This window comes from Aotus nancymaae, unplaced genomic scaffold (assembly GCF_030222135.1).
Source record: "Aotus nancymaae isolate 86718 unplaced genomic scaffold, 86718_ANA_hifiasm-v0.15.2.pri h1tg000016l, whole genome shotgun sequence".
In the NCBI taxonomy this organism is placed as follows: Eukaryota; Metazoa; Chordata; class Mammalia; order Primates; family Aotidae; genus Aotus; species Aotus nancymaae.
The window spans coordinates 46521956-46545631 of NW_026988428.1; the positions used below are offsets into that span (position 1 = coordinate 46521956).

Here is a 23676-nt window from a genome sequence, read left to right on the forward strand (position 1 = left end):
AAGATTCCTGTGACCAAATGTGTGAGAGATTTCCCCCGCCATGTACCCAGCAGGCAATCAGTTCTGCAGAAGACCCCAGCTGGGTGTCCTCCAATTCAATTCCACACTGCTAGGTACACGGAGATAGCATCAGATTCCACAGCTTGAGAGCTCAGTCCCCAAAACTGACCCCCCACTTCTGATGCCAGTCTCAAGCCCCAGGCTGTTTTACCCGTGCTTCTGACCAACCAGCTATAAATCTGGGTTCCCAAGACCCCCCTCTCCTGGGGGTCGATTAATTTGCCGGAGTGGCTCACAGAAATCAGGAAAACATTTACTGACATTTGCTGGTTCATTATAAAGGATATTACAAAGGGTACAGATGAACAGCTGCATAAGGCAAGGTATGGGGAAAAATACCGAGCTTCCATGCCCACTCCCGGCATGTGACCCTCCAGGAACCTCCACGGGTTCAGCTACCCAGAAGCTCTCTGAGCCCTATCCTCTTGGCCTTTTATAGAGGCCTCATTACATAGGCACAAGCGATTAAACCATCAACTGGTGGTGATCAACTCAATCTTCAGCCCTTCTCCCCTCCCATGAGGTTGGGGATGCCGCTCAAAGTCTCAGCCCTCTAATCCTGCTTTGGTCTTTTTGATGAACAGACCCCATCCTGAAGCTAGCCAGGGACTGCCAGCCACCAGCCATCTCATTAGGATACAAAAAGATACTTATCACTTTGAAGATTTCAGGGGTTTTAGGAGCTGTATGTCAGGACATGGAGTCGAAGACAGAGTATCATAGAATCACAGCATTTCATTGAGGGAAAAGACAGACAGATGGAGACAGACAGGCAGGTAGACAGAAACAGAAAGAGAATCCATAGAATTCTGATTCCACATTGTTGAACTACTATAAATAAAGCAAAAGCCCCCAGTGAAAGAGAAGTTCTGCTTTTAAGGATATTGTAAGTGACACTCGGAATCTCCAGAGGGACAGCTGCATCGATGGCATCAGTGAGGCAAATTAGAGGCTTAGGTGCGAGGCTTGGGGAACTTTACTTTTAGGAATCAAAAGTGGAAGAGAAGGCAAGAGAGCCACAAAGCTGAAGTGCCTCTATGACAATCTTACTTAGTATTGAATTTCCTATTACAGAAAATCAGAATAGCACAAAACCTGCAATACCTAAAGAACATCTAGGAACAGGAAAATTAGAGAGCGGCTGGCTACTGTGGGGGAAAAAAAAGTTTAGGAATGATCTGGAAAATCCAAAGTGTCCTGCTGCAGATAGCTGTCCAAGCCGTCCTTGGGTTGCCTGGCACATCATGGGACTTGCGGGCATTTAAAGAACCCAAAGGTTTACATGATGAGACAATGACTCTCAAAAACCTAATATTGAGAGAGGGAGGAAAGAAGAAGGAGTTGGCAATGGCCTTCCAGCCATTATTTTGAAACTGATATAATTTCTGTGTTGTGGATTCTGAAACTCACCTTAAGCAATTTAATAAGGTTAAGACAGGCACTGTTTCTATGAAACTGGAGTGTAGGTTTTTCTGAAATCTCTGATGAAGCAAAGAAAAAAACAAGAGCATCTGTGATTAAACAGAAGACTTATCATCCAAACAGGGTCACATCTGAGAGTGAAAGGGGAGAGTATTAACAATTACCCTGAGACAGCAGGCACCCACTGGCTCGGTCCCCAGCAAAGCACAAGGTTTGGCCACCCTTCCAGGTGCCATGAGGACCACAGAATGGGTGAGCTTCTCACCTAATAAGGCCAACCAGTCAGTTTATTTTGCCAAGGGTAAAGACATGCCTGGAAGAAAAAAACGCAGATCACAGAGACAGTCTGTGGTCTGTACCCTTCTCCAAAGATGAATTTGAGAGCTTCAGTATTCAAAGGGGAAAAGTGGGCAGGAGGGGAAAGAAGGAAGGTATATGGTCATCCACATATTCGAAGAGAAAAGGAGCAAGTAGGGGATAGTCTGGGGCTCCGGAAATCAGCAAATCGGCACTTTCTGTAAGATAAGGTGAACCCCGAATAGCTACCTGTGGAGATATTCAACCATTCATCTGTAGCTATCTGCTTAGGAACAAAAGGAAAGGCAGTTTCTTGCATGACTCAGCTTTCAGCTTAATTTTTTTCCCTAGTAATTTCCAATTTCCATAGTGGATTGGGGTCCCAGTTTTTATTTTCCTTCCACAGTGCAAAGCCCCGGTAGGCTGTAGGGAAGTTGGGGATCTAGACAGACAATGGGGGAAAAAGCATGAAGAGGACGCAGGGGCATGGGGGTAAATCTCAGACGAACAAACAGAGAAGAGACGTGGCTTGAAGCTAAAAGTTCATGACACGGCACAACGGGGCCTCCACTGGGGGGTCCAGCCTGCCTCCCCATTCACCTGGGATTGCTACATTTAATGTCTAGCTTCCCACCTGTTAGCTTGCTGCCTTTTGCCCACTTGGGTATTTTTCTCAGACTCGGTTCATTTCACATGTTTCCTGAGCCCAGAGCATTCTCCCGACCCTGCCCAGCTCATGTCTGCTCTACTCCTGTGCCCCCACACCCCAGGATCACCTCCCCAGCGAACCTTTCCCTTCATCTCTTTTCCAGACTCCTGCATCCCCCTGTATTTCCCCTCTCAAGGCTCCTCCCATTTACATTTTACTTAACTCCCATCTTTGCTTAATTGGCTCAATGCTCTTTTCCCAGTCAGGCCTGGCGTCTAGTTGGTTCTCAATAAATACTGATTGAATTACACATGAAAATGACGCAAACAACTTTTGCTTTTGTTTTTGCAGGCAACTAAGTTTTCAAGAAAAATTTGAAGTAATGAATTGATTCATTAAAAGTTGAACTATTTTAAGAATGAGGCTCTTTAGTTAAGTATTTTTCTGAATGAACCTCTCTTTGCCAGTACGGTTGTTAAGAGCAACCCTGAGCCATTAATGAGCCTCAGGAACAGCCTGAGACCCCTGTGGAGCCCTGAGTCAATGTGACATCGGCCTCTAGTGGACAAAATTGAGAATGCAGCATCTCCAAGTAAAAGATGTCCTGTGGCACTAGGCACAACTGAAGGAAAACACAAATCCCAACGTCTCTTTCCTTTTTCACTTCTATCACGCAAACTGACTATCTCTCCCATTTCCAGGAGAGCCCATTGTCAAATTTTTGCCTAATTAAAAAAATTCAACACTTAGCATTCTGAGTATCAGTGTCTAGAAACATTTATTGACATCAGAGCTTCTATGAAAGGCAGAGAGAGATTTTACACCACAACTGAGTAGAAGTCAATTTTCCTACCGTAATTCCTTCTTGCCTAATATTTTCCAGCCTCCAGGCATTTTTAATTGGGATTGCAGGTTGTGGGCTATCAGACAGTCTTGAGACAGAGGTGCATTTTATTTTTACATTTTTATTCTTAATTTTATTTTTTAAGAGATGGGGTTTTGCTATGTTGCACAGGCTGGAATACAGTAGTCATTCACTGGCACACAAAAAGCACCGGAGCTCTAACCCGCTGGGTGTCTGACCTGGGCTGGTTCACTCCCCCTAAGCCATCCTGGGGGTGCTCTGCTCCAAGGAGGTCACTGCATTGACACTGAACCCACATGACAGCTCAGAACTCCCGGGCTCAAACAATCCTCCAGCCTGAGCCTCTGGGTAGCTGGAACTACAGGCATGCACCACCACCATGCCCAGAAAGGTGCGTTTTAAACCACTTGATAGTCAAAGGGTAAATGTTATCTCTGTAACAAGGAGAGAAAAAGTTGAGCCCAAAGAAGGGATAGGTTTAAGTAGAAAGAGGATGCAATTTGAGGGGCGAATAGATGAAGTATTTTTGCCTTACAAACATATTGGATAACAATATGTATTGTCATTATTTATTTTCCTTCTTAGCACACAACCTGAGGTCGTGAGGTCCTGAAGCATGCACCACGTGCCTACTCAGTTCTGGCCAGATGCTTCTAGCTGCTTTGGCTTCACTTAACAGCTTCTCATTACTTTGTAATCTCCAGGTTCTAAGGCCATGACTGCCCACTTGCCTCACTCAAGCCCTTATAAATACCCTTAAACATCTCTTGTTCTTTATCTGTATGCAGGCTGCCGAGCAAGAAAGAAAGTCTTTAAAACCAAAATAATTGGCTTAGGATAAACCAAGCTCAGAGAGGGAAAGAGCTGGCATCGAACAAAGCAGAGGAGCCTTCTCTGTGCACTCCTGCCAGGTGGAGAGTCAGCAAGGGACAGTGAGAGCTGTGGCACTCTCTCGAGGACATGCTCAGGAGTGAGGCCATCAGGGAAGGATGATGAACTCCTGACCAGACCCATTCAGACTGAAATGTACAGACAAATCCACGTGCCTGTGTAAGACTAAGGCTTCCTGGATATTGGCCCCTGGCTCTGTTCTCCTCCAGCACTTCCTCTGCAGTATGAACTACATCCCCAGTTATGGTAAAACAGCCATGCTTACATCAGATCTGTATAGGAAGGGGACTTTTGAGCACTTTCCTAAACCTCGTTTCTCCCAACACTGGACTCTATACACATCTGTAAAACAGACAGTGATCAAGCTCACATCTCAGTTAACTGCAATCGTACCAGCTGGCATCAATATTAGTACAGGAAATAAAAGTGATAAGGCCTGTATTTAATAAGCCTGTGACCTCATACACTGTCTCTCTCTTTCATCTCCATCTATCTATCTATCTATCTATCTATCTATCTATCTATCTATCTATCTATCTGATGGAGTCTTGCTCTGTCACCCAGGCTGGAGTGCAGTGGCGGCGATCTTGGCTCACTGCAACCTCCACCTCCTGGGTTCAAGTGATTTTCTTGCCTCGGCCTCCCAAGTAACTGGGATTACAGGCACTTGCCATCATCTCTGGCTAATTTTCGTATTTTTGTAGAGACAGGGTTTCACCATGTTGGCCAGGCTGGTCTTGAACTCCTGACCTCCCAAAGTGCTAGGATTACAAGCATGAGCCACAAAGCCCAGCCTTCTTTTTCATTTTGCCAGCACTTGATGCCAGGAACTCTGTCTGCCACCAACTTCTATTGCGAATGGAAGCCCCGTTATCACAGGGGACTGTCCGGGTGGAGCCAGGGGCAAAACCGTGTGCATTAGGGGAGCCCTCCAGCAAGGATGGACAGACCTGGCGCAGGTGCCCGCCTGGCCCTCCTGCCCTTGACTCCCAGGGTTACCTACCATTTCCTTGAATGCACTTTCAAGCGCCCCGATGACCAGGCACTCATGGGGAATCTTCTTCTCGGTGAAGAAGCGCGTGGGGGGCGTGCTGGGGGAGCCCGGGGCCCCCACCCCTCCACGCAGGGAGGCCGCCCGGGTCAGAGTCCGGCTGTTGGCGGGCGTGTTCTCGGGCTCCTCCCCCAGGCAGGTGGGGGGCAGGACGGCAGAGTTCTTCAGGATGTCCACGATGTCCTGCAGCTGCTCCGTGACGTGGTGCTGCAGCAGGCGCGACGCCACCACCGCGGCCCCGGACCCCGCGTGCCCGTCAAACAGCGACCAATAGTGGCAGGAAACACCCTCGGATTCCTGCAGGAGAGGGCGACAGGGAGGAGTGAGAACAGCGGTGGCCTTTGCCCCAGGGTCATACAGACTGTGCCAGACCATTCACTTGGTTGTCTACCTGTAGTCTGCAAACAATGCAGTCAAAACATAGGAAAAGAAACGCTCAGGGAAGGTTCCCAGGTGAGTCATTGTTGTTACCAGCACCTGAAGGATGAAGTGGTCCCTGCCTCCCCACCTAGCAAGGGAGTCCGAATGATCACATACTAAGTTACTACTTGGAGGGTGAGAGCTACTCTAATTTGAGGTGTAGGTGTTTGCATAAAACTCTCCTACAAACAGACAAGTCTGTAGAAATACAGCTTGAATATCTAACTCCTTACCTCCCACCAATTTTTTTTTTTTGAGACAGAGTCTTGCCATGTCACCCAGGCTGGAGTGCAGCAGTGCGATCTTGGCCCCTGAGGTTCAAGTGATTCTCATGCCTCAGCTTCTGGAGTAGCTGGGACTACAGGCACATGCCACCACACCCAGCTAATTTTTTTTGTATTCTTAGTAGAGACGGGGTTTTCACCATGTTGACCAGGCTGGTCTCAAACCCCTGGCCTCAAGTGACTGGCCAGTGTTGGCCTCCCAAAGTGCTGGGATTACAGGCCTGCGCCACTGCACCTGGCACCTCCCTTCTATTTCAACCCCAGAGTAGGTATGGCCTGGGGCCTTGGAAAAAGGCCCTTTTCTCAGATTTTCCAATGGGAAATAAGTAGACCCATTTACCCCATTTAGAGCCCTTAAATGCTGGGATAATTGTCTCATCTTTCTTGGTCTACATCCTGAATTTTTAGAACATGTTTTCACCCTAGACACCCAGTCAAGTCCAGGCCTCACAAGATGCAGCCAATTCAAATCTCCTTTTTATATTTCCCACCTCCCTCAGTTCTCCAACTGATGTCACTCTGTCTCTTCATTTCCTCTTCCTGCCTTACAGCTACATGCAGCCTGTGTTCCCTCATCTACCTGGGGTTTGGTGGCTGCTGGTGGATTTCTAGACTCCTTCAAGATGAGTTATTCTGAACCCACGTTTGAATTACACATGCATTAGATCTTAGAGAAAAGGAGCTCAATTATGATATAGCTGATAGAGAGCTCAGAAATAAACCCATATGTTTTCAACTAATCTTTGACAAGGGTACCGAGAATACACACGAGGGAAAGAAGAGTCTCTTCAGCAAATAGTATTAGGAAAAGAGAATATCCTCATGCAAAAGAATGAAATTGGGCCCTCTTCTTACATCATATACAGAAACCAACTCGACATGGCCTAAAGACTTAGATGTAAGACCTGAAATCATAAAACTCCTAGAAAAAAATATGGGCGAAAAAAAACTCCTTGATATTGGTCTTGGCAATGATTATTTAGACATGATACCCAAAGCACAGGCAACAAAGCAAAACCAAGCAAGTGGGATTACATTAAACTAAAATGTTTCTGCACAGCCAAGGAAGTAATCCACAAAAGCAAGAGGCAGGTAACCTATGACATGGGAGAAAACATTCGCAAACCATTTGTGTGATAAGGGGTTAATTTTCAACATATACAAGAAACTCCTATAATTCCAATGCAAACAAAACAAAACAAGCAAGCTGATTAAAAAATGGGCAAAGGAATTGAAGAGACATTTCTTCAAACATGACATAAAATAAATGGCCAGCAGGTTTGTGAAAAGACGCTCAACATCTACACCTTTCATAAAACTCAGTGAACTGGAATTAAGGACCTTCCCCAACCAGATAAGGGGCATCTGGGGAAAGCCTATAGTTCATAGCGTATTTCATGATGAAATACTGAATGCTTTCCCGTAACATTGGGCAAAGTGCAAAAATGTATGCTCTCACTCCTTCTATTCAACACTGTATTGGAAGGTTCTAGACAGGCAAGAAAACAGAAAAGGCCTAAAGACTGTATAAGAAAACAGCTGGGCACAGTGGCTCAAGCCTGTAATCCCAGCTACTCAGAAGCTTGAGGCAGGATAATTCCTTGAATCCAGGAGGAGGAGGTTGCAAGAGGCCAAGATAGTGCCACTGCATTCCAGCCTGAGGTGACAGAAAGACTATATAAGAAAATAAAGTTTCATTTATCCTGGCTTTGAGCGATTTGAGCATGATGTGCCTTAGTGTCATTTTCCTCACGTTTTATATGCTTGGAGTTTGTCTTTCTCGATCTGTGGACATATAGTTATTTCATCTAATTTAGAAAAATTTTACCCATTATTTCTTAAAAAATTTTTTTTGGTATCCTTCTCTCTTTTCTCCTTGGAAGAATCTAATTACACATGTAGTGGTCCCTAGAGGTTGTCCCATAGCTCATTAAGGATGCTTTCATTTTTTTTTAATGCTTCATTTTGGTTAATTTCTACCACAATGTATTAAACTTGCTAATGTTTTCTTTTTTATTAAAAAATAGACAAAGGATCTGAACAGACATTTCTCAAATTAAGACATGCAAGTGGCTAACAGGTATATGAAAGAGTGCTAAAAATCAATCATCAAAACCACAGTGAGATAGCACCTCATACCTGTTAGGATCGCTATGATTTAAGAAAGGAGACAAGTGTTAGTGAGGATGTGGAGAAAAAGGAACCTTCTACACTGTTGGCGGGAATGTAAATTAGCACAGCCATGACAGAAAACAGTATGGAGGTTCCTCAAAAAATTAAAAATAGAACCATCATATGAAGCAATTTTACTGCTGGTTATGTCACAAAAGGAAATGAAATCAGTCTTTATAGCCCCATGTTCATTGCAGCATTATTTATTCACAACAGCTAAGACACTGAAACCACCTTAGCATTAGATGAATGGTAAAGAAAATGTGTATACTATCTACACACAGTAAGATATTATTTAGCCATAAAAAGAAGGAAATTCTGCCATTTGCAGCAACATGAATGAGCCTGGAGGGCATTAAATGAAATAGACCAGACACAGAAAGACAAATACCATTTGATCTCACTTATATGTGGAATCTAAAAAATAGTCAAACTCGTAGAAGCAGAGAGTAGAATGGTGGTTGCCAGCGGCTGGGGTTGAGGAAATGGGGAGATAATGGTCAAAGGGTACAAAGCTTCAGTTATAAAATGAGTAAGTTCTGGTGATCTAATGTACAGCATGGTGACTACAGTGAGTAACACTGTACTTGACAGTACCTAAGAGAGTAGATTTTAAGTGTCCTCACCACAAATACACAAAAACTGGTAACTATGTAAGGGAATGGATGTATTAACTTGATTATGGTGGTCATTTCATAATGTACACATATATCAAACCATGCATACCTTAAATACATGATTTTTGTCAATCATACCTCAATAAAGCTGGGAAAAATAAAACATTACATTTGAAAAAAATGTAACTAGAGGGGTAGGACATAAAACACTAAGAAAAATAAATAGTTGGGATCTCTATTTTCAGAAATGGTGGACAAAGAGGTAAGGTATGCATATAACATTTACCTCTGACTAGTAGGCTTATCCACCCCACAGCAATAAATATTGAAGGCTTTTTTTAAAAGCTGAAATCAAGTAAAATTCTTAATGCTAGAAGACAGTGAGTAGGTACAGTGACATGAGCCATTTAAAAAGAGCACTCTGTGCTCTTTAAAACTTGATTTCCATTCAATTCTGTGCTAGATGCTGAGCATAAAATAGCTGATTTTTAATTCAACCAATAGGTGATTGGAGCACGTTCTATGCAACAGGCTCTACAGTAGGCAGCAGAGATAAAAGACTGGCTGAAGGAGGCATCAGACATGGCCTGATCTTAGTGCAGTGGGGCAGACAGACACTGATGGACATGCTTTGGATTTGTGTCCCCTCCCCCGCAAGTCTCAGGTCGATTGTGATCCCCAATGTTGGAGGAGGGGCGTGGTGGGAGGGGACTACAGCATGGCGGTGAATTTCCCCTTGCTGTTCTTGTGACAGTGAGAGTTCTCACAAGATCTGGTTGTTTAAAACTGTGTAGCCTCCCCCTTCACTCTCTTCCTTGTAAGAAGTGCCTGTTTCCCCTTCCCCTTCCACCATGACTGAACATTTCCCTAAGGCCTCCCTTGCTATGCTTCCCATATAGCCTGTGGACCAGTGAGCCAATTAAACCTCTTCTTCATAAATTACCCAGTTTCAGGTATTTCTTTATAGAAGTGAGAGAACATACTAACACACTGATCAAATAATCACACACATAAACATTCCATCTCAAAAAAAAAAAAAAATCACAAGTCTGATCATAGAGAGGACAAAAAGAAATTCTTAGTACCACAAGGCCAGGCTACAGAGGGACAGGACACATTGGAGAAGGCTTCCTGAGGACATGAGGACTAGGCTGAGGGATGCATGGGAGTTCATGAGATCAGGAGGGGAGGGGAGAGAATGCCAAGCAGTAGCAACAGCAGGTGCAAGGCCCCTGCGGTAGAACGGTGCCTGACGCCCGAGCACAGACTAAACCACTCTGTGTGGCTGAATGGGAGAGGGAGGAGCAACGGGAGGGTGGAGAGAGAGGCAGCAGCCAGGCCACTCATTTTTTACAGGACACATGAAAGATCCTGGCTTTAACTTAAGAGTAACAAAAAAAAAAAAAAACCATTAACTGAAATGAGAATGACAGGATCAATTTATGTTTTTAAAAGATCGTTTAAGCTATTCTGTAATGATTAGAAGGGAAGTGAGGGCGAAAATGAGAATGCTAGGCAGGAGGTAAATCCTGCTCTGAAAAACACACAGTCACATTCAGGCCATAAGAAACACACATGAACAATGAAAGACATCGTAAGACAGAGGTATAAACAGTAAGAGTGCTAACTCATAGGCAAGCAGAAAGAACAATGATTACAGATGAGAAGATCTGGATTCGAATCCCGTCTTCAGCACCAATCAGCTGAGTGGAGGCAGAAGCACGTTAGGGAGGCAGGACAGGTGTTGGGCCACTCGCTGGCTGTCCCTTTTGCTTAACGTTTCCACGCCGTGGTTTGTTGTTGTTTTTTAATCCCCTGAACTAGATAAAACCAAGTTCATCACGAGATTTTAAAATCTTCAATGTCCTCCTATGCTAGGGGGATGTAAAGTGAGGGACTATTCCAGTAAATACCACCACAGTGTGGCTCTGCTATGCGCTTAAGAGTTCAGCTCAGCCGTTAAAAGTGTGAGAGACCCTAAGGTCAGAGAAACACATCCACTTACGGGTCCAGAAAAACTTTCCCATCATTGATTTATTTTTTGAGACAGGGTCTTGCTCTGTCACCCAGGCCGGAGTGCACTGGCACAATCACGACTTACCGAAGCCTCAACCTGCCAGGCTCAAGCGATCCTCCAGCATCAGCCTCTTGAGCAGCTGGGGTTCCAGGCAGGCATTACCACATCCAGCTGATTTTTGTATTTTTCATAGAGATGAGGTTTTGCTATGTTGCCAGGCTAGTGAACTCCTGGGCTCAAGCAGTCCTCCTGCCTTGGCCTCCAAAAGTGCTGGGATTACAGGTATGAGCCACCATGTCTGGCCACCCATCCCATCATGTAATGAACCTTATATAGCAGGCAATACTCTCAATGCTTCACAAATATGACCTCATTTAATCCTTACCCCAGTCCTCTGTGAGAGGTGTGCTAATTGTCTGCATTTTACACTGCAGGAAAATGAGAGACAGAGAGTACAACCATTGCTCTAGGTCACCACCTATTCAGTTATGCAGTGGGGACCAGAGTCCATGCTTTCAGCCATCAACCTCTATGCTAAGGTGGCCACCCCTACACCATCCCCAGAGGGAAAGGCTGCCTTAATTTAGTGCCATAGTCCATTTTTCTACTCTACAACCTGAGCTGCAACCAGAGTGATTTTTCCTAAAACACAACATTTGGTCATTTTCTCTTGTGAGTCTAACAGCCTGCTCTGTGGGCTGGCTCCTGTCCGTCAGCCTCCAGTTTGCAATCTCTGTTTGAATCTCTGGTGAGCTCCTCACATTCTAGCCCTTACTCAAATCCCACCCACACTCAACTACAGAACTTGCAGCTCATCACAAACCACGAACCATCACCACCTCCTTTACATAACTCCCGCCTGGCTTTGAGTACTCAGCTTCAACGTCATCTTCTTCCAGAAGCTCCCACCATACCCTGAGCACCATCAGGACAGTGGCCTTGAGGACTAGGGTGAGATGCCAGTCTGGCAGGGTAGTCTAAGAAGAAGCCGCAATTTACCACCTTGGGGGTACTTGTGAGATGAAACGCCTCTGCCCCCAGGGGTGCCATGAAAGCTGCGTGGCAAGAAAACAGCACTAGAATTTAAAAGGCTCATGAAGGACTGTAAGAGGTGTTTCAAAGAACAATATAAGGCCAGAGAGGGCTATATCGTCTTTGAAATGTGGCCAAAATATTACAGAGAATAAAAATATATATTCGAAGGTGGCATGATCAAACAAGTTTTGCTATACACTTATTTTATTTTTTTGAGACAGAGTCTGTCACTCAGGCTGTAGTGCAGTGGCGTGATCTCAGCTCACTGCAGCCTCTGCCTCCCGGGCTCAAGTGATTATCCCACCTCACCCTCCTAAGTAGCTGGGACTATAGGCATGCACCTCCAAGCCAGGCTAATTTTTGTACTTTTAGTAGAGATAGGGTTTCACCATGTTGGCCAGTCTGGTCTCGAACTCCTGGCTTCAAGTGATCCACTCACCTCAGCCTCTCAAAGTGCTGGGATTACTGCGCTCGGCCTGTACACTTGTTTTAAAAAGATATAAGGGTACTCCTCTTTCTTTCCTACCTGGTTCTCCCCAAAATGATACCATCAACTGCTGTAAAGTAAGCAGGATGGTTTGATGCACAGTCAGATCTGGAAACACGAAGGAATGAATGTCTCCTTAATGTCACATGAATAGTGAGGGGTCTTCACCAATGTTAGGGGGCTAAGCTAGGAATAAGGCAGCCTGGGTGATGCAACTATGAATCGAAGAGAGTGGCCTGGGGAATCAGAAGTGCATGAACATGATGCTTTTAAAGCATCTGAAACCCGAGATTTCACTGCAAATACACATGAATTGCTTCACTGCTTAGAATCTTCAGTGACTCCCTACTGCCCTTAAAATACCATTGTTTTTCTCTTAGATGCTGACATGTCTTACAGACACTGAATGATCTAGTTACTAGTCACTCTTCAGCACATCTCTTGCTTCTTTCAGCGGCCCTGAACTTCTCTCATTTCCTCTCTTCTAACTCTCAGTGACCTCTGAAACTATGATCATTATGTTTTTCTTCTGCCTGAAATACTGATCCCTGTCTCTCTGCTTGGAGCATCCTTCAGTTTTGGGTGGAAGCATGATCTATCCCATCAAGTCTGCTTGGACCACCTCAGTCCCTGGCCATCCCATTTTCTGTACCAGTATGCATCAGCGCTACTCTTGGAGACTTATGTGTCTCTCATTGGCTCTGGTTTTCCCAGTGAGTGCCTCATACAGAATAGATGTTCAGTAAATACTTACTAAATATACAAAGAAAGAAAAGAAGAGAATGCTTTTTATTTTTCCAAAGCAATATAGCAGCTTGGCAAATCAGGACTTTATAGAAGACACTTCACATTAGTAAAACCAACAGAATATCATAACCCTAACCTTTTCCAGGATTGGGGATGACCTGATCTTGCTTTATTTACCCAGGACTGTGTCCTTTCAGCTCCCTGAGGCCAAGTGTGCCAAGCAAATAAGAAGCCTGGATCTAGGACCCTGGGAATCTCAAAGGGAATCCAAAGAAACTAAAGAGACATTGCCATCTCTGGCTGTACTTGATTTGCTGAGCCTTGTGGTCCTACATAACCAGTATGAAACTCCCTCTCTCCCTCTCTCTCTCAATCCAATCTCTTCTGAGCTAGGACACGTCCACCCCTCATATCTTTGGTGAAGGAGGAACATCTCCTCAGATAGTATTAACTCTGAGCACAAGATTTTCCATTTATATGGTAAATAAACAAGATTTCAGCTTTTACATTATTTAACAGAATGCTGGGTATTTACACATTTTCAAATGAGTTAAAACAAACAAATTCTATCTGCCATGATATGTCTTAACATAGAAAGACCACAGGCTTTAGATCAAGACAAATCTGGGTTCTGAAACGTATTACTATGAGACCTCAGGGAAGTGACTTAACTTCTCTCAACTCCACTTCCTTATTTGAAGAAGATAAAGGACAAGGTAAGATGGTGGCACAGACAGTAAGACTGCTTCATGTAATGACACATGTCTTGGAGTCTCCTTTCCTATGTGCATATAGCAGGAAATGAAAATGTCATGGTTTCCAAGCTTTTGAAGCTAACAATCTAGAATATGATCAGGTAATTACAAGTGTGATGAGTGTTAGAAAAACAAAGTGCATGGTATCATGCAAGTGGATAATATGTATTAAATGTGCAGCTAACCATGGGGTCTGGGGGCATGCAGGAAGGTGTATGGCTATGAAGGGATAGCACGAAGGAGTTCTCGGTGGTGATGAAACTGCTCTGAATCCTGGTTGCAGCAGTGATGATGTGTTATGCATGTGTTAAAATTAATAAAACTGTCTACCAAAAAGTTAATTGTATGGTATATTTTAAAAATAATAAATAAAATGTATAGCACTGTGTTTAGCACATAGGAGGGGCAAAAATATGAGAAGTAATGGTAATTACTTATGCTATTAAATAGCCTGGGGGGACACTGAGCAGGTGGGGAGACTACGCTGCACATCTGCGCTCCTGACTTTCAATTCTGCCAAATGGGGTACTCATCTTGCTCTATGTGCAACTCCTGTTGCTTCTGCTCACCTTTTTAAAGTTATTTCCCCCACAGGAAGTCTTAGTTCAAAGGACATCTGATATGGTTTGGCTGTGTCCCCACCCAAATCTCATCTTGAACTGTAGTTCCCATAATCCCCACATGTCGTGGGAGGGACCCTGTGGGAGGTAACTGAATCATAGGGGTGCTTACCTCCATGCTGTTCTTGTGACAGTGAGTTCTCATGAGATCTAATGGTTTTATAAGGGGCTTTCCCTTCCTTTTGCTCTGCACTTCGCCTTCCTGCTGCCAAGTGAAGAAGGATGTGTTTGCCTCCCCTTCCACCATGACTGTGTTTCCTGAGGCCTCCCCAGCCATGCTGAACTGTGAGTCAATTAAACTTCTTTCCTTTATAAATTACCCAGTCTCTGGTATGTCTTTATTAGCAGCATGAGAATAGACTAATACAACATCTATCAGGCACTTATGTTTAAAAACCCCTAACACCACAATAAAATGAGTGTCACCTTATTTTGCCAACAGTGAAACTGGGGTACAGAGAGTTTAAGTAACTCTACTGGTAAGTGGCAGAGATAGGATTTGAACCTAATTCTTCAGACTCAAAGTTAAGGGATCTTTCGACCTTCCCAGTATCACACAACTTTGTGTAACTAATCTCCTTGGCTTCTGTTACCCTGTGGCCTTTGCACTTCAGTGTTGCTTGCGTTATTTTCATTTGTTTGTCCCTTACTCGTAGTAACTGCATATATAACTTGATTGCTAAAATGTTTCGGCAATGGCTCTGCATTATTCTTCTGGAAGTATCAGAAAATGTTGATGGGGCACCAGCACAGGATGCAAATCAGACCCTTTACAATGAGAGTGACCTAACTCTTGACATAATACACTTCAAAATTATTCATATTCATTTTCACAAATGCTCAACCTTATTTTTGCTCCAAATAAACATGAGTTAAATGTGTACTCCATTTTAAGAAAAACAACATCAAGCCCTTTCCTGACTTACCATACAATTGAATTTGGCAGAAATCACTTAGGACTCACAAAGCAGTAACTCTGAGGCAGTTTTCCAGTTGGACTCTAAATTATTTCATTTACAAAGAATCAGTCTTATATGCAATTTATAACACACAAATGCCTACCTACCTCTATTCGGGAATACATATGCAGCCTGATGAAGGAAGATTCCAGAAGGTGAAAAACAGCTTAAAAATTCAGTCTCTCTTTTAGGCTTTCTCTACAGTAGGCTCACTATTACATCCTCTTCTTGCAAAGGAAACTGTTTTCTAAGAATTTTATTTTCTTTTTCCCATTTTTCAAAAAAAAAAAAAAAAAAACCTAGTATGCCAGAACTTAATGAGTTCTAACTGGGAAAGACTCGTTGGGTCTTTCAACAAATCTGAGATTGTTTCAAACAGCAATCTATCTACTAAACAAGGAGCTGAGGTCATTTCAGATACAAGCAGGTGGTGCTCATTCAGCTTCAGGTATACTGATCACAGGGCCAACCAAGAACGTCAAGAATCAGCAGCTTAAATTTTAACCCTAGTCACACAGGAGCCACATCACGTGCACCTTAACTCCGGGGAATCCATAGACTAAAACAGCCGGCGTCAGCCATCTGGGTGGTTGTGAGGTACCCATCCCCTCTTACGGAGCGCCAGCAGAGGAGGAGAGATTCTAGACATAACCTCAGACGGTTCCTGTGGGGGCCAACAGATGTAGGGCAGGAAATACACAAAGCTAAGGAAGGAGTGGGGTTTGAGGTATTTGTTCCAGCTTAAGGAAATGACGGCTTTGCCTGCTTTTACTCACTGCACAGAGCTCCAGAGGTTCGCAAACCTCTTCATCCTCTTCCCCTGAGAGGAGTGCTCTCCACACCAAGCACACGAATGTGAGGGGGAATTGAAAAGCAATCGCTCAGCGTGTAAGAGACACATTAGAAATGCTTTCCTAGTTTTCATGCGAGATGACACTGGCGCCCTCGCGTGGTAGGTAAGCCGATCCTCGGCGTGCATCGGACGCCAGTGCTCTCCCATGTCTACTAGTTTTGGTATATGGCAACCCACTGCGGGGACCTGTGCCCCTAAGTGGTGATTGTACTACTAAATTTTAAACTAAAATTATTCCTCACAGAGTAGACAGCAGGTTAAAAAAATTCTGCAAAGAAACTGCAGATAGAAAATATGAGCAAATAAGAACATGTCAGAGCTGGCACTTGGTATTCCCAGGAATGACAATCCAGACGTATCTGACAATCATCGTCATCATATCTAGCACTCCGAAATGCTCAAGGGGACGGTTGAAATGTGGAATTATACTCACTAGTGTTAATGATGAATTTTGCCTTGAGACATTAGCTAATGATAGCATGAAGTCTTTGCTTTCAGCAAGACAGTAAATGGGTTACTGTGTGAAAAACACTTAAATCAATGCCTGGCATACAATTAACACTGTATCACTGTTAGCTGTTGTTATTTTAAAACATTGCCTTTTCATCTTTATTGCCTTTAAATTATTAAACATTTAAAACATTTTAAATGTATCTTTATAATTTTAAAATAATTACATACTATATGGATATAAAGTAGTATGGTTTTATATCAATAAATGATCAATAACAAACACATTGGGGGTGCATTGCTTTTTCTTTTTTTTCTTTTTTTTTTTTTTGAGACAAGGCCTTACTCTGTCACCCAAGCTGAAGTGCAGTGGCATGATCGTAATTCACTGCAGCCTCAAACTCCTGGGTTCAAGCCATCCTCCCACCTCAGCCTCCTGAGTAGCTGGGACCATGGGTCCACCATCACACCTGGCTAATTTATTTTTTATTTTTATTTTTGTAGAGATGAGGTCTCCCTATTTTGCCCAGGCTAGTCTTGAACTCCTTGCCTCAAGCTATCCTCCTGCCTTGGCCCCCCCAAGAAGCTAGGACTACAGGCATAAGCCACCACACCTGGCTCATTTTAAAATTTTTTGTAGAGAGGGTCTTGCTATGTTGTCCAGGCTGGGTATCAAACTCCTGGCCTCAAGTGACCTTCCTGCCTTGATCTCCCAAAGCTGTGGAATTACAGGCACAAGCCATGGCACCCTGCCAAAAAAAACCCATTTTTAACTTATGATTTGGAGACTGTTAACCTGGAAATAGTTGTCTGAAGGGAAAAAGTGGTATCCTCCTGGTAGCGTTCACAAGTCCTTAGCTTATTTAATATTCTTCTTCCTTTTGCTACCCTAACTATTCAGGTATTTATGTAACCGGTGGAGGGGCCATATCAACAGCAAGAAAGGTCGATTGCAGATACAGAAATCCCATTTTGAGTGACATCTCAGGTTTGATTTTACAAAACATCTTGTATGAGCACAGAAAGCACTTTCCACCCCTCCTCTCCCACTGCCAAAGAAAAGGGATTGATCACTTCCCTTTGGGGAAACAGAGTTGCCATATTTTTCTGATTCCCCACTATATATGTGACTATATGGTTTGATTTCCACAAAGTTTCTGGCCAGTTTTCCAGGAATCACAGTGAAGATGATAATGCACAGTCCAGCGTATCAGTTATAGGCATTCCATCCACAGGGCTTTTATGGCCAGTTTTTCATCTGATCCTCACAGCACCACAGTGAAAGGAAGAAGCAGCAGCCAATGAAGAGGTAGAGATGAGAGAACATTTGAGTGACTTCATGAAAGACCTTCCTAAGGCCCATGTTCTATTGCTGTCCACATGGAGCCATGACCCTCCAGTGTAGTTTGCTTTTCACCATACCTCCCTTTTTGACTAAATTGTTCAGATACTCTGCTTTCCAGTGGAGGGAAAAAAATCCCTTAATTTCATATACTTTAATGATTATGCTGCTTCCTTCTCAGGATAGGAAAATATGAATTGCAGGTTTCTTTGGTTCAATTCCTCCAATAAAATGAGGCAGTAAGATACAAGATAGGTTTAGTAAGTTTGGCTTTATTTTTAAATGGCAATTTCAACATGTCTTAAAATATTAATTTATAAAAGGAAGTACAAAGTTTCTAACAGTTTTGGCTAAACTGCATTGTGATTTATTCTAGAATCAACTCGGGAATATTCTTAAACTATTAGTTTACACATCAACAATTTCTCCCTAAATTAGTTTATGGAAAAAAACCTAAGTACTGTGAGATAATACTGAAATGCAGCTGCAAATCCAGTATTAGAAACAACAACAATAGATCATATTTATCGAGCACTTACCCCATGCCAGGCCCTATTCTAAGAACTTTTCTTTTTTTTTGAGACGGAGTTTCGCTCTTGTTACCCAGGCTGGAGTGCAATGGCGTGATCTCGGCTCACCTCAACCTCCGCCTCCTGTGTTCAGGCAATTCTCCTGCCTCAGCCTCGTGAGTAGCTGGGATTACAGGCACGTACCACCGTGCCCAGCTAACTTTTTGTATTTTTAGTAGAGAAGGGATTTCACCTTGTTGACCAGGATGGTTTCAATCTCTTGACCTCATGATCCACCCGCCTCAGCCTCCCAAAGTGCTGGGATTACAGGTGTGAGCCACTGAGCCCAGCCTCTAAGAACTTTTCATATTTTAACTCACTTAGCTCTACTAAGCCTATGAAACAGCACGTATTATCACCAACTTACAGATGAGAAAATTGAGGTATGGAGAAGCCAACTGACTTGCACAAGATAACACATCTAGTAAGGGGCAGAGACGGGATTCAAACTCAGGTATTTGTGCTTGTCCAATCAGAAGGCTTTTTCCCCCCATGGCTTATGCAAATAATGGTCTTCCTGTAATTTAGCAAGAAAATGGACTACAAGGAGAAGATAATTTCATTTTAGCGCTGTTTTTCATCTCAGTAAGAGCTATTATGGTTTCTGAGTTGACAGGGGACACTGCTAACTCACTCCCCTATCAAAAGAGAAATCATAATGAAAATGAGAAGACATTTAGTATCAAATTTTATTGAAATCATACATATCAACATTAGGAGTTATTCTTCCTTTATGTCTGACTTTGCCAAAGAGATTTTCCTGCTATGTGTCTCAACTGCTAATGGATACAGAGGCAGCATGGTCTAAGTCTAGACGCTGAGGCCAGACTACCTGGGTTGAAGCAAGATCTACACTTTCTAGCTCTGTGCCTCAGTTTCCTCATCAGTTAAAAAAGGCAATACTAATACATATTTATGTATATATTACAGTTTGAGCACTCCTAATCCAAAAGCCTGGAATTCAATATGCTCTGACATCTAAAACTTTTGAGTACTGACATCACAAGTGGACGTGACATCGCAAGTGGACGTGACATCGCAAGTGGACGTGACATCGCAAGTGGACATGACATCACAAGTGGACGTGACATCGCAAGCGGAGAATTCTACCCCTGATCTCAGTGGGTCACAGAAGAAACACAGGCACACTACATCTGGTTTATTTAGCAACCCCAAGGAAAAATAAAACTACCTTCAGGCTATGTATATAAGGTGTATACAAAACATCAATTAATTTTGTGTTTAAACTTGGGTCTCGTTCCCAAGATACCTCATTATGTATATGCAAATATTCCAAAATCTGAAAAAACCTGAAATCCAAAACTTCTGGTGTCAAGCATTTTGGATAAGGGACACTCCACCTATATGAGGTTAAATGAACATTGGCAAGGCATTAAAATCAGTGTCTGGTATACAAGTGCTGAGTGTTACTTATGTTTTCTTTTTTAAAGAAGAAATGAAAGAAGAAAATAAAGTTTATTGCCCTTGACAATGTTCTTCCCACTTAAAGCTGTGGGAAGTCAGATTATAAGTGAAGCAAGAAGAAATTTCCATCTCAACATGATTTATTTTGCTTGCACCTTACATTTTGCCACAGTGGGAAACTGTAGTGGAACCATGTTGTGTTCTCAGCTACTATGTACATCTTGGTCTGAACTGGTCTTCAGAGTAACCCAACACCCACCAAGAAGAGACCTTTAAAGGTACTCTAGCTGACAGCAGCCGCCTCAATTCCTGGTTGTAAAAGCATCCATCTTAATCACTGGCAAGAGTTCTATGTCCCTAGAACTAAAAGATAACAGTTTTGAAAGAAATCACTGCATTCCTGCTTTAAAAAATCTGGCCAGGTGTGGTGGTTCATGCCTATAATCCCAGCACTTTGGGAGGCCAGGGCAGGTGGATCACTTGAGGTCAGAAGTTCGAGACTGGCCTGGCCAACATGGTAAAACCCTGTCTCTACTAAAAATACAAAATTAGTTGGGCATGGTGGCGTGTGACTGTCGTCCCAGCTACTCGAGAGGCAGAGGCAGGAGAACTGCTTGAACCCAGGAGGCGAAGGCTGTAATGAGCTCAGATTATGCCACCGCACTCCAGCCTGGGTGACAGAGTGAGACTCTGGCTCGAAAAAAACCTAAGAAGATAAGAAAATAAGTTCTTATTTTCTTCGCATGTGCAGAACAAGGAACAATATCTTAGTATAATAAAATGACACGAATGAAAGGCTGCTCCTATTGCATTTTGACAGCTGACATCATTGCAGGGAGCCAACTGCCTGATGAGGGCCAAATATTCCAAAGGGCTGCTGTTGTAGAACCAGAAGCAATCTTCATTTCATGTTTTGGGGGTGAAAGAGTACTTCTTAAAAAAAAAAAAAAAAAAAAAAAAACAGAAGAAAAGAATGGCAAAACCTCAGTACAGAAAGTTGAAATAGTCCCTTTCTCATTTTCCTTTTGGCTCTCCCCGCCCCATTTTGATCCTATTTGCCTAGAGTTCCCACAGTGCTGCCCCGTCCTCTGCTGAGAAAGATAATCAGCTTTCCTCTCCCCTGCTGATGGTCTTGGCTGAGATGCTGACACAGCCATCTCCTGTTATTGTAATTAGACACTGAACTAGCAGATACTGAAACCGCACACTTTGATGTGTTTTGACTAAATTAAACAACACAAGGGTGCTCCTAAGGAAGCAGACTTGGAATGCATGTGTTCAGAAGTCCAGTCTCAAGCCAAAAGCAATCTATTCTAAATAGGGAGTCAGATGTGGGTAAAAAAAAATGTCCTGGTTATGGCCGCAATACCCTAAATATTTCCCACCCAAGCAACTTATGTAAGTACACGCACTTCTTATCTTAATAATAGATTATGACATACCTTTAAGAGTGATCTCTTTCTCTTTCTACAGAGAAGTCACCTGGTACCCTCCTCATCTCATTCCTGGAATGACTCAATATTTGAGAACTAAAAAGCAAAAGCTCTTGGAAAAGCTGTGTTTTCACCTGGGCTGGCAATCAGTATGATAAATAAAGACTCTTTATAACCTTCCAAGTCAAAAGAAAGAAAATCTAGCAACGGTGATTCATGTTCTCAGATCTTGAGCTGGTGAATTAAAAAGCGTTCTGCAGGAGTCAGGAGGCCACTGATAATAAGGTATTGTCCTCAACAAGCTTACAGCAGCTTTCCTAAGAGATAGTCTTATGAAAGTGTCTTGGAAGTGCTAGAATTTTAGATTTCCTTTCTTCCTGGCCACCCACCCTATGTTGCCAAATCAGGACTCAGAGGCGAGGCATGTTAAGAGGCTTGCACATTACCACCAAGTACCTGTTTGCCATCTGCCAGGCTGTGAGCTTATAACTGTTCACACTAAGCTAATAAAAAATGACCCAGGCACAGGAAAAGTTCCACCTTCACTGGTCACTGAGAACATCATTCTCCACTATACTACATACCAGCTTCATCAAATATCTCAAAATGTTGTGTTTTTGTTTTTTTTTCTTTTTTTGAGATGGAGTATTGCTCTGCCCAGGCTGGAGTGTACTGGCGTGATTTCAGCTCACTGCAATGTCACCTCCCAGATTCAAGCAATTCTCCTGCCTCAGCCTCCCGAGTAGACTACAGGTGCCCACCACCAAGCCTGGCTTTTTTTTTGTATTTTAGTAGAGATGAGGTTTCACCATGTTGCGAACTCCTGAGGCTGGTCACCAACTCCTGAGCTCAGATAATCCGCCCACCTTGGCCTCCCAAAATGCAAAAAAAAAAAAAAAAAAAGAAAGAAAAAAGAAAAAGAAAAAGAAAAGGTCACTTCATTGCTACCCAGCTACCATACTGCCACTCAATGTAAGGTCGGTCATCAAATACAAAGTCACACTTGTACTTCCTCTGTACATCACTGATGTTCCTAACAAATAAAAAAATCCTGTAACTTTTTCATTGTAAATTTCATGTTATTTTATTAAAACTTTTAGGTTTTCTTTAATCTCCAAGGAAGGTGAAGGTATATTAAACATGAAAGAAGTCTTTTGAAAACACATATTCTGACTTTACTAAATTTACAGGGAACAAAAGAGGTCAAGAAAGGAGGAAGAAATTAAGCAGATGTATTCCAGAGAGAGTTCATGCATCTTTGGTGTGCCAAACTTCATGCCTGTCAACTCTGTTTGCAGATAAAATCGTGATGTCATTATTTATCCTTTTGTTCCATTTTTTGCTTATAACGTTGTATGTCTGCTTTTTCCATCCTTATCTTTCTCGATCACTCTGTGGCCCATGGCATAGATACCTTCCCTCTTCACAGTACCCCTCTCTTCTTGGAGTTTCTAGAACCCCATCGTCATCAGGTTTCTATTATGCGTTTTTATACTTTCTGTGTGATCTAAGCCACATCTGTGGCTTCAACTATAATCTTAGATCTTGTAACTCCTTAAATCTAAGCCTCCTGAGGCTTGCTCATGAGCTCCAAATCCTTATTTCTAATTTCCTACAAAACACTTCCACCTGGAAAGGCAGACTCAGAATACTCAAAACTCAAGTCACCATCTCTGCCCATCCCCTTACCATCCAACGGTCCACTTTTCAATGACCAGCACCTAGTGGCTGAAGCCTGGCATCCTCATCTTCTCCCTGCTGCATGCAGTTGGTCATCTGGTCACTTCAACTGTATCTCTCACTTAATCTCTTCTGAGCCTGTCCCTTGCGCTGAACAGTGCCTTATTTTAAGCCCTTGTCATTTCTCACCCATATTTCTACACGAGCCTCGTAACTAGCATCCCAGCCTCCAGGTTTGGAACCCTGGTCTTCCCAAATAAGCCTTCCCAATGCCATCACTGTCTTGAGTCATCGTGCCCTTGTCTAAAATCATTTGGTTAAAATCCCAGCTTACTATGGTGTGTGATGACCCTTGTGATACCTGCTTGCTCTTCCTGTCTTGCCCACCCTCCAAAAGACCATATATTTTCCAAAACACAGGAAGGCACGCCTCAAATACTCTCATGCTAACCTGTCTTTGCCTATACATATTCCTTCTAACAGAAACTCTCATTTCTCTTATTTGCTTGGCTCGTTCCTATTCACCTTCCAAGAGCTCAGCTCAAATGTCAATTTGCCAAGGAAGCCTTTCCTAAC

At 43.1% G+C, this 23676-nt stretch overlaps 1 protein-coding gene across 1 annotated transcript in view; it reads right to left on the reverse strand.

The window, feature by feature from the left end:
- The window catches only part of PPM1H (protein phosphatase, Mg2+/Mn2+ dependent 1H), a 287339-nt gene that overhangs the window by 159239 nt on the left and 104424 nt on the right, over positions 1-23676 (reverse strand). Inside the window, exon 3 of the mRNA XM_021670238.2 lies at positions 5188-5532. Coding sequence (XP_021525913.1) covers positions 5188-5532 — 345 coding nt within the window. The remainder of the gene's footprint in view (positions 1-5187; positions 5533-23676) is intronic.